General features: G+C 40.7%; 1 protein-coding gene across 2 annotated transcripts in view; it reads left to right on the top strand.

The window, feature by feature from the left end:
• The window catches only part of lama5 (laminin, alpha 5), a 93,895-nt gene that overhangs the window by 27,953 nt on the left and 53,689 nt on the right, over positions 1 to 12,253 (top strand). For both annotated transcript variants that reach the window (XM_051424293.1, XM_051424294.1), the window contains exons 3-6: positions 7,978 to 8,095; positions 10,583 to 10,701; positions 11,124 to 11,294; positions 11,650 to 11,747. In XM_051424293.1, coding sequence (XP_051280253.1) covers positions 7,978 to 8,095; positions 10,583 to 10,701; positions 11,124 to 11,294; positions 11,650 to 11,747 — 506 coding nt within the window. The remainder of the gene's footprint in view (positions 1 to 7,977; positions 8,096 to 10,582; positions 10,702 to 11,123; positions 11,295 to 11,649; positions 11,748 to 12,253) is intronic.

Consider the following 12,253-nt stretch of genomic DNA (forward strand, 5'->3'; position numbering starts at 1 on the left):
CACACACAGCAGTTGTCGTCTCTCCAGAGAGATACACTGATACGCTGCACAGAAAGTGAATCAAATTTTTACTTTCTTCTACTGGGGATTGTGTGTGTGTGTGTGTGTGTGTGTGTGTGTGTGTGTGTGTGTGTGTGTGTGTGTGTGTGTGTGTGTGTGTGTGTGTGTGTGTGTGTGTGTGTGTGATTACAACAGCTGCTCCTCAGCCTGGCACCACTGGATCTGTCTGCATAGGCGGAGTGAGACAGATTACACACCGACTGTCAGATAATAAAAAGAGTCAGTGGAAACAGAATGAACTGAAGGATTAATGTCTCTCAAGGACAGTGTCATAATTTGTTGCTCTGGAAAAGAATCAGACAGATCACATTTTGCAGAGTCGTGAAAGATGTTTTATTATCCGGTAGAAAGAAGTCTGGAGCACACAGCTATAGTTGAAGCCTTTTTACTCTAAGAAACACATGCTGTTTGTCAACTACTCCCTACAGACCTCATCTTTTCAGATCCTGTCTCATTGACCCGTTTCTCAAGGCGCCTGTTTGAGCTCTGAGTTGGCTGATGCACCGAAACGGTTTTACTTTTTAAGGAATTTTCAGTCAGTTTGTTGTTTAGTACCATGAGAAAGATGTGGCAGAAAGAGTGCATTTCCAGGACATTTTCTACCTAAACCGGCATCTTGATCATTTCTAAATTAAACTTCCAACCTGCAAGCCAAAAAAAAATTTGGGAAAGGCGAAGACTAATTGAGAAATAAAAAGCATTTGCAATTTGGGCTGCAATTTAAGCCTCTTAAATTGCTTGTTTTGTCTGCCCAACTGTCCAAAACTCCCCAAAAAGTAGCAAATTCTCACATTTAAGAAGCTGGAAACAGTGAATGTTTGGCATTTTTGCTTTGAAAATAACTTAATTGATGATCAATTATCAAGTCAGTTGAATAATCAATGGATTGGCTCAATCTTTTAGCATAATTGCATCCTTTGCCAGATGCAAAATCCATCTCAAGGGGAATCATCGAACATATATACACGTAACCTACTGGATACGTTAATATTACCATGCTTTATTAAAATATTCTCCCAGTGAGGGGAAGCAGTTATAACCACGGACTAATCCTTTCAATCTCTTCCATATGCGGACAGATGCAGCTGCAGCTCCATCTCTCCTTTACAGCACTGCCATTATTTCCTCAGTTCTGCCTCTTATCAACCTCACACACACTCATTCTCTCTCTCAACGCCCCCAAGACGCCAAAATAATCTGCCCATCCGCCTGGCTTACTGTAAAGAGATATCTCACACGCGTCCCCACACGCACACACACACACACACACACACACACACACACACACACACACTGGTGTCACTGTAGCTGTGAGCTGTGATTAAAGAGCCTTTTCTTCTGGGACGCAACCTTTAAAAGCTCAGCTCCAGACTGATTCCAGTCCATTCAGTGTGCATTAGTGCTCAGATTAGCTGTCAATCAATCAGTTAGTTAAGTGATTGAAAATGTATCGGGCCATTCTGATAATCAGTTTAACAATCCAAAATACCAAATAGCTTCTCAAATGCAATGAATACTTTTGGGTTCACTTTTGCAGGAATTTCTAAATATTTGTGACAGTTAATTCATTAGAAGACTCATCATTGCTAGCTTTTTCTAGATTTCTCTTCTTCACTGAAGAACACACTGTAATATGAGTCATTCTATCATTGTCTATCCTCTGTTGTTTATCCTCTCCATCTGTTCCTCCTGTCAGCCGTCCCGGCCTTCAGGTGTTTATTCCTCTGTGGAGTCGCAATTAATTCACATTTATTAGATTTATTTCAGTAATCATAATTATACTTTGTGATTTCATTTCGATTATTGCGGCCGCCCCACAGAGACCAGTTCGCCTCTGAGCCAAAGGACAGTTGATTACATTTTGATATTGATCCAGATGTGAAATTAAAGCTATTTTTTCTTTATAATGTCAAAACATTGGAACTCAGAGAAAAAGAGACATTTTTTTTAAGTCCTGAGGGAACTTTTGGATACTGAAGAAATCATTTTAACTTGATGTTTACATGATACAAATTAGGCGTTTGATTGGAAAATTTTCCATCATATTTTATTCTATTATACTACAATATATTATATAATATGATGGATGGATTGGTTGTTTAGTCCAAAAAATGTCTTTAATGTTTTAAGGTTGAATCTTCAAATGCCTTTTATCGTCCAACCAACAGCCCAAAACCCAAATATAATGCATTCATAGAAGACTAATAAAACTAGCAAATGTTTCCGTTTCCAAAGTATAAACCGATTATTTTTTGATTAATCAATTATTAAAATTCTAGCTGATTAATCTTTTTGTAGATTGACTCACTAATCCATTAATTGGCTAATCATTTCAACTCTTAATGAGAATATATCATTTCTGAAGAAAAAGTGGTTGCACCGTGTGGATTCACCTGCAGAGTTATTTTCATAAAAAGTTTTGAAATCACGAACAAAGTTTTGACTTTTGTCTCAATAGGTGACATTCCAAGTCGATCGGCCCACTCTTATCGCGCTCTCTCTCTCTCACTCTCTGCAGGGTTTGTCTCCTCCCTCCCTCCTTCATCCCTCCATCCTTCCCTCTGTCCCTTTGTTGTGTGTCTCCCGTCTTATTGCCATGGTTACCTGAGGCACCGGGAATGTGGTGCCACCAAGGAATGTGTACAATTATTAAACCAGCCGGGAGCCAGACACACACACACACACACACACACACATTTTTCAGATCTATACACAAATACAAGGTATCCCTCAGGCGTATACAACTTACATTCAAACGGTATCTTTAGTGTGAGTTAATATTGACATTTCTTACACTGCTAGACTTCAAAAGAAATGACATTTTAGTAGTGAAGTCAGGTTGAGTGTAGAAGGAGGTCAGTTATATCAGGTGTCTATGGTCCCTGCAATAACACAGCTTTTAAAAGAATAGTGTTTGAACTAAAGCGTCCGACTAAACTTCATTAATGCTGCTCTCTGTAGGGTTGGGAATATAAAGGCAGTCAGATGTATGTAATACAGTAAACTTGGTTGATAACTGGCCCTCTGATTAATCTCCACGTCCATTCATCCTCCTCCTCTCCGGCCTTTGCTCCTTCTGTCATCACACAGTGGTCGGTGCAGGTTGTAACCTCTTCGTGCCTTTTTTTATTGAATGCTCTATCCTGCGAGGTTATACGATGAAGTGACGCTTGTGGTTTTTCGTTGGGTTACTAAGTGCACTTTTAATACTGTGTCCGTCTGTTTGTCTGAGACAAAGTGGTCTCGAGGCGTCTTTGATGGTGCTGAGTTGTGAGTAAAGCACTTAAACTTGAGTTTATTCTTCATTTTGTTTCCACTGCTGTCAAACATTGTTTCTGTCATTTTTGTTCAGTTTTGTTTTCTCTTCTCTTCAGTGTTCTTCCAGTATCTTTTTTTACTCTCTCCATCAGCGTCTCTCCCCCTTGTTTGACCTGTTGCTGGCTGCCTGTTGCCGTGGTAACAGCAGTGTGATTGATGGGATTGACAGGCATTCAGGGAGGCTGACCTGGGAGGCCGCCACTAATCCATAAATCCCGTGGAGGGGTGTGTGTGTGTGTGTGTGCTGGAGAAAAAAAAAAAAGGGTCAGCAAAACCTTTTGTTGAGTGTGTGTAAGTGTGTGTGTTTCAACCAGGCAACAGACTGACTCCCACCGAGAGCTGGAGACAGACAGCTGAGAGAGAGAGAGACAGAGAGACAGAGTGGGGTGGTGGTTTAATTTCACATTTTATTCTAGTTTGTGAGGCCAACTTCAACTGAGGCAACTGCTCTCCACTCATTCAGACCAAAGTAACAGCCAATCACAGCAAATCATCTGTTTGTATGATCAGTCTCAGAATCCATCGGCTAACAACAATCTGACAACAATTTATCCTTTACGTTTTGTATTTAATTCAAATGATGACCTATTTCATTTTATCTTTTATTTTCTGCCTTTTTTATTCATTTCCAACACACTCTTAGAGGTACATCATCTTTGTGGTTTTATATTCATAATAACATTTAAAATGATACAATACGATAAGGCCAAAAATATTAGATGTAGGCAAAGTGGATTGTTGCCTTTATAATCAAAGGCTGCTTGAAGCACTAATGCAACAGTGTTTATACTCACTTCACTAGCTGCAATCACTAAATCTTAAAACCCTCTTCCTGTTTTTTGTCTTAAAGCGATAACGTCTCGCTGGTAAAACGTCGACGTCATACAGCTCTGAATCAGTGCTGAAGTTCAGAGCAGATCACCCGAGTTCTCTGCGTGTTCAGTCGTGTGTTTTCAGTTAGAAACCCCTTTGGTTCCTTTGAGGACCTTCTCTGAACTTCAGGTTGCTCCCTGAGCAGGTCAAACTTTAACCCTGGAATCAGAGGAATGCTTCTGGATTTTTCTTTCAATATCTTTGGCCCCTGAGGGACGTGTAGAGGCCTCGCTTTCTGTTTCCTGTCCTTTAGATCTCTTTCACACACACATACACAGTGCATGTGAACTTCTCTTTGGGCTGCTTTTCTTTTTGTTGTGATAATGTGGAGAGATTGTTCTGTGTATTCCCTTTCTACCCCATTGAAAAGAAATTACAGAAATGAGAGGAGAGAGTGGAGGAACGAAATGCAGACATTTAATGACGATAAATATTGGTGGAAGTTTCAGTTTGAAAGTTGCAGTGTTGTAATGTTATCAGTTGTTGGAATGGCAGAGTATGACTGGTTGGACAGATAGAGATCGATTGATGAACTTGAGTCTCTTCTGTCAACAAAGACAGATGATGACATGTCCCTCTCTTCTTCCATTCCTCCTCCTGTCTCATTCATCAGCCTGAAACACACACTTCTGGCATTCCACAGTGATTGGTTTTTGCAGGCCTTTGTGTGTGTGTGTGTGTGTGTGTGTGTGTGTGTGTGTGTTTTCATCACTTCCAACAGAGCTGCCTGTCAGAAGGAGGAAGTCAGGCGATCACAGGTCAAACTCCAATGGTGGATGATCAAAGAGTGTGCATGAGTGTGTGTTTGTGCGCTGATGACGAGACAAAGCGAGACACCAGCTGAATGTTGAACTTGTTGTAACATGGACAGAAAGACCAGTTGGTTGGTTTTGTTAACATGCAAATCTCCATGTTCCATCAAATTTGTCACCTGGCCACACTCTTTGGTCTGCGCGATGAGCCTCCGTGTGCAGCCCAAAATGTCTGACCGTGTCAACTGTACGCACCGACTGCACGTTTATGAACAAAACTGTCAGAGACCCTTTGTTGAATATACGGAACTGCGTCCTCATCCGTTCTGGAATATATACATCCATTTAGAGTAGAGAAAAGTCGATAATTTCGAGAAGACCCGGAGTGGACTTCATTCCCTTCAACATTTTGTCAGTCGGATGTCTGCACTTTTTTTTTTAGACCACATTTCCACTGCAGGAACTTCTAATATAGGCATTTATTGTGGCGCTGAACTGAAAAGATAGGGAACGAAAAGTCTGATCCGACTGACAAAACTCTGAGTTGAGTACAGCCCTACTTTAGACTTAAAACTGTTGCATCAGGAATATATGTATACACAGAATATAAAGAGGAATTTCAAGGCTGCACAAGAACATTTAGAGACATAATAAGTTGGGTACAGTTTTGTGAGTCATAATGTTGACCAAAAAGTGAAAACTGCTGCCTAATGGTTACAGTGCATATAACTAAACCACAATGTCCTTGGTTCACTTCCAGCCAGGGACATTTGTTGCTTGTCACACCACATTCCCTCCCAGTGTTAACTGTCTACAGCAGTCAACTATCAAATTAAAAGGCTAAAAATTACCAAAAAACACATGGTGGTGAAATCTGAAATTTCTCTTCTTATTGCTTTCTCCCTTTGGTTCAAATAATGTCATAAATTATTAAGTTTCTTAGTGGCGTTGTGTGGAACATGTCATGTAACGTGTCCTAACCTACTGCAAAACAATACTCCATTTTCATCTTCTTCTCAAAAGTTTTTTTACTTTTGGGGATATTTTTGTACCTTTATTTAAGATTGGGCAGTAGAGAGATGACGGGAAATGATGGATGAGAGAGATGTGGAACAACATGTAAGAAAAGTCACTGGCTGAACTCGAACCAGGGATCAAGGTCCTCGATCGATCTAAATCTTAAAAATGTGTGAAATATGCTCATTCTTTAAAGTTGACTGAGCAAAACCAGAAACAAACGTGTTGTTCTATAATAAAAATAGTTTATCCATAAATATGTTAAACTAAAGATATTCCTCTCCTTCCAGTTGCGCTATAATGACACATGCCTTCATGAATAATGAGTAGTTATGGGATCAATCAATGTTGGGGCATCATATGTTTTTATTTATATAAACTTTAAATCCTCACATGATCAACTTTAAAATGAGCTCCCAGCACACACACACACACACACACACACACACACACACACACACACACACACACAGGGGAGGTGTATATAATGGTGGTTGTGATTAGGTATAATGTCATTATGTGCGTCATTGTGTTATTTCAGTTTTAACTGTTTCAACCGGGGAGCGATTTCAAGGTCTGACAGACGCAGCGGCCCAGCTGAACTCGTCTCTCCGGCTCCGTGCCCATGAGAGCAGTTTGTCATCGCCGTCTAACCAGCTTCAGGCCCTTTCAGGAAATGAATGAGGGATGACAAGTGAAAGAGAGGAGACTGCAGACAGCCGGAGAGCGGGGCTGAAACCGGAGAGGGGTGATAGAGAAGCATCTGGGGCTCATTAGTGACAGGAATCAGCTTTTTGATAATAACTTTTAACCTAACACGTAACACGACATAACAGATCAGACGTGCTGTCGTTGTTGATGTGACGTCTCCCAGGAGCTTCACAGGTCGCCGCAGCGGTCGACTGCTTTTATTTGAAGCTGGCAGCTCGCTTTTTGTCTGTTGTATTGGAATAATTTGTCTCGTTTGCTCCTCTCTTTACCCCTTTACTTTCCTTTTTTCCCTTTAATTTCCTGTATTTTCCATTCATTTCCTTTCCCATCCTTTCTTTTCCTTTAACTCTTTTACTTGCCTGTTTCGTATTCCTTTATCCTATCCTTTCATAGTTTGTCCTTTCTTCTTGTTGTTTCATACCTCATCCTTTCCTTTCTTATTTCCTTTCCTTTTCTTTCCTTCATTTAATTTCCTTTATTTGCCTCTTTACCCCTTTACTTTCCTGTTTTTTTCATTTCTTTTGTCTGTTCTTTTCTTCCATTTGTTTCATATTCTATCCTTTCCTTTGCTACCGTTTCATTTTTTTCTGTCCTCTAAATGCACATTAAACATATTTCAATCCATAAATGCATCAACCATCATAACCAATCAGGAACAGTGGCTTCTCTTGATTCAGTCTTGTGTTTCCGACCTTTTATTTTAAAACATTACAACACAGTGGTGAGACACATGCGTTTCATGAGTCTTAATAAAGTCTGATATGAGATTTGTTTTTAATTGCTTTTCAAGCAAAAATGCACTTATGCTTAGTCTGACTTGTCAGCAGTGAAGAGTTACTACTTTTATTCTTGTTACATGATACATAGAAGTTATTGTTCGGGCTTTGCGCTGTTGATTGGATAAAACTAATTTTAGTATATCATCCGGGGCTTTGAGATAATACGATGGGCGTGTTTCCTCATTATTTCATATCTTATGTGAATAGAATTATAAAAAATTGAATTGGCTGATTATAAAATAATGAAAATGTTAGTTGCAGCTTTACATTGATGACAGTGTTAGTATCAGACCTAATTTGTTCTGAATATATTCATGCTTTTGATGGATGTGTTGGTTTTTAATGTTGCAGTTATAAGTCTTACCGTGCACCATCTACCGCAGCAGAAATGTTCAGAAACAACTCAAAGTTAACTATGTTTAAACATGTTCTTTAATGTGAATTTCTTCTTCTCTGTGTCTCTGCAGCTCTTCCATGTGGCCTACGTGTTGATTAAGTTCGCTAACTCTCCCCGTCCCGATCTTTGGGTTCTGGAGCGATCCATCGACTTCGGACAGACATACCAACCCTGGCAGTTCTTTGCCTGTGAGTAGAAACATGAATTCACGTGAATACTCACCTATACAATGCATATGTGTGACTCCAGATGTTATTAGGACCAAACTGAGTCAGATTCCATCAGCATCGCTTCATGCTTTCCTAACCTCCCCCAGGGTTCGGCTTAACTCTCCCTCTAATCTCAGAGTTGAACAGCAGCCCTGAAGGCAGGCGGTTGGTTGGTTGGTCAGGTCGGAGGAGTTGGGGGGGGGGGGGAATCATTACATCATAGAGCTGCCTGCTGATTGGCTGTGGCAGCTGTCAGTCCTGGTGGGCTGCAGGGGAATTCCAGACATGAATGCCAACAGGTCGCAGCTTGATATTCACCTGAAGAGAAAGAGGCAGAGGGGGTTTGGGTCTGCCTCACTTGTGTGTGTGTGTGTGTGTGTGTGTGTGTGTGTGTGTGTGTGTGTGTGTGTGTGTGTGTGTGTGTGTGTGTGTGTGTGTGTGTGTGTGTGTGTGAGGGAAAGAACGGTGTGTCCAGATGATGACATTAATTAGCATTATTGAAAGCTGCTCCAGGTGTCCAAGATGGCAGATAAATGAACTCTTGACAGTAAACTTTTGAGCTGACAGTCACAACACCACAATGTGGTGAATACATTGCTGCAGGCATACTGTACTTTTATATTCACAGGAACGGATTTTTGTTTGTTTAAAGCCACCCAAACCAGATCAAGGAGTCTGGGAGCTGTTGTAGGTCTTGAAATCCCCTCTATCAAAGGTAAACAGTAAGACAAAGTAAAGCAAAACTCTGCAGCCTGGAACCAGTCGCAGCACTGACCGGTTTGTTTTTGTGTTTACGGCCCCTGTGGCAAAATCCGTCTTTTTCTTTCCGCTGTTTAGGACCTGATCTATATTCTGAAGTTTTCATTTTCCCAGGTAGCCAAACATTCTTGGACCAGAAGATTCGTAAATGTGGCACACCTGGTTCCTGATAAACAGTGAGCCATGGACTGACATTAGGCATTGACAGCTGACCTAAATACTGCTAGCTGGAGCTAATTTTCATCCCAAATCTGCACCCCAATGAGCTAGGTCCAGTTTACAATTGGTCCTCCGGTGCCGGGTGTGCTGACACATCCTGGGATTGTCTCCCACTTGATGAGGAAATTTTTCCTTTTCCTTGAACCCTGAAAATTGCGCTTAATAAGAAAAGTAACTTTGTTTTAATTAGATGAAATATTAGAAATATGTAAATACATTCCAGGCCTTTTTAAAGTCTGACCAGTTTGAATAAATCACATGATGACAGTAGAGCGGCATTTTTACAAAGGCAGCTTAACTGGTGTCAATCTACAGTGTTATACAGTCAGAGGGAGGACAGTGTGTGTGTGTGTGTGTGTGTGGGTGTGTGGTAACTAGTACAAAGTAAATTAACGTTGGCCACAAAGCTGTAAATCTCAGAGCTATTTGACAGTTTTAGTTTGAACTGCTGCAGCTGTTACCTGCACTCACGCACACACACACACACACACACACACACACACACACACACACACACACACACACACACTCCTCAACACACTCACACACACACACACACACACACCACACCTCACACACACACACACACACACACACACACAAGTAAGTAAGACTGGATTTGACATCTTGACATTATAAAATCAACCTTCCCTCTTTTTTCTTGTCTGGTTTTCATAGTCTATCACTCTTCTTCTGTGTCGAGGACCAATCTGAGATAAAGTGAAACTATTCCAGGAATGTGTGCTGTGTCTTCATAAAGACACAATGTGACTTAAACAAGCTCAAGTTTCAAACTGTCTTTTACAGTTTAACTATTCCTGAAATGGAGAGGACGGTTTCTCTAACACCAGCCAAGGTTCATACGATGACATGAAATAGAAGAAGTACAGAATTTAAATGATGAAGCTGCCACACATATGAAGGATCTTTATTAGTCTGCCTTGAAATGTACTACAGTATCAGTTACTTGGTAGTTAATTGGTTGCACCAATAAGAACGTAACTTTATTTTTATAGAACCAGAAGGCTTTAAGCCCTTTTCCAATAAAAGATGTCAAACATCCAGATGTAGGTTTCAGGGACTGTATGAAAATGTTCTGGGTGAAGAAGAGGGTTGAAAGTTAGGTTTCCTCCAGAGTTATTAATATTTCCTTTGGAATGACGATTCTTTATTTCAGCTGTTGTGAAGCTAAAAATGCAGCTGAGGTATATTTAAGGAGGACTGTTGTGTAAAATGCAGAGCTTCCTCTAATTATCACACTGAGACGCATCATTAAAAAAAGCCTTAAGATGGTTTCATGCTCGTCAACTTTAACATGACAGGATGTTCACACGTTTGCAGATATGTGGTTGGAACTGATTAGAAGCTTTCTTTTTCTCTTCCTGTCTCTCTGTTCCTTGTCCCTGTCTGTCTGTCTGCTTTTTTTTTTTATCTCTATATGTCTCCCTGTCTGTCTGTGTGTGTGTGTGTGTGTGTGTGTGTGTGTAGCCTCCAAGAGAGACTGTATCGAGCGTTTTGGACAGAGGACCATTGAGAGGATCAACAATGACAACGACGTCATCTGCACCACCGAATATTCACGCATAGTCCCGCTGGAAAATGGAGAGGTGAGTGTGTTTGTGTATAAAATCCATAGCTGTAGAGCTGAAATAATCGATGAGTTGATTGACAGAAAATGTATCATAAAATAAATAGACTCATAGGGAAATAGTCAGTAGATTAATCAAAAATGAAATGAATGGTTAGTTGCCGCATTTTCAAGATGTTCCTATTAAACATTCCTGTAGATCCCTAAAACTGTACATAAAACATTACAAAGACACTATGAACTATACAAGAAAACAACCCTGCGGCATTATAAGTACTTATTCGATAACGCTATTAAGAACCATAATAGCGTACATTTTGAATATTTTATGGTTGATTTCGTTGATATAATGCTCAGATGTTTGCAGGCCTTTCCCAGGCTGCAGTGTTTATATTTTGCACACCTGTTGGTTGGCTGATAATGCCTCTGTCCTCCTCCCAGGTCGTGGTGTCCTTGGTGAACGGTCGGCCCGGGGCCATGAACTTCTCCTACTCACCAGTACTGAGGGAGTTCACCAAGGCCACCAACATCCGGCTTCGCTTCCTGAGAACCAACACGCTGCTGGGACACCTGATGGGAAAGGCGCTCCGTGACCCCACTGTCACCCGCAGGGTAAGACTGCAGCAAAGAGATCACCTTGTAGACAGTGAATTAGTACTGATTGTTTGTAGCTCCAAACGTACAGCAAAATATCTTTACACCTGACAGTTTTTTCTGAATCTGCTTCAGCTATGTGAGCTTCTAATAAGTAAAATATTCATAGCTTCATGGCTCATTTATGGCTGACACTTTAAGAGGGGCTTTCTTGCTGAGATTGTAATGTAAAGATTGATACCACCAAGAACCAAGATGCGGTTAGCTTAGTTCCAGCTTCATATTTAGAGTGAGTGAGAGTGGGATCGATCTTCTAATCTAACTCTATGACAACATATTGATTATAATGACTCATATTGGCTTTATTTTGCAGTATTACTACAGTATCAAAGACATCAGCATCGGAGGACGCTGTGTGTGTAACGGACACGCTGAGGCCTGCAACGCTGAGGACCCCAATGACCCCTACAAGTAAGATACAAAGTTATTCCTTCAAAAGATCAATGTCAATCAATGGTCAGACTGTCATGACTCACAGACTTATGGCAACATTGTTTGGACTGGATTTTGCTGTGTGTGTGTGTGTGTGTGTGTGTGTGTGGTTGTGTGTGTTGACTGAACAAAGATGAGTGGAAATCTTGGTAAACACAGCAGGTTATAATAATGATTTATGTAATTACTGTGACTAAGATGCGTCTACCCACTCCAATAAAAAGCCACATACTGTCACACACACACACACACACACACTCAACCAGTGCTGCTAGAAGCACATTACAAAATTCATATCCCCGAGCTATGGCTCTGATCTGAAGCACAAGGGTTTCCATTATTCTGTCCTGCGGTTTCATTCTGTGCCAGTGCTGTCTGTCTTCCTCAGGACATCATACCTGCATACCTGTATGCAAATAAGATATGAGATATGTTACAACACATGAGCCTGCTGAGAAAACAGGAAAGAAGGGAGAAATGGGAAT

The sequence above is a fragment of the Dicentrarchus labrax genome, unplaced genomic scaffold (genome assembly GCF_905237075.1).
Source record: "Dicentrarchus labrax unplaced genomic scaffold, dlabrax2021, whole genome shotgun sequence".
Classification (NCBI taxonomy): domain Eukaryota; kingdom Metazoa; phylum Chordata; class Actinopteri; family Moronidae; genus Dicentrarchus; species Dicentrarchus labrax.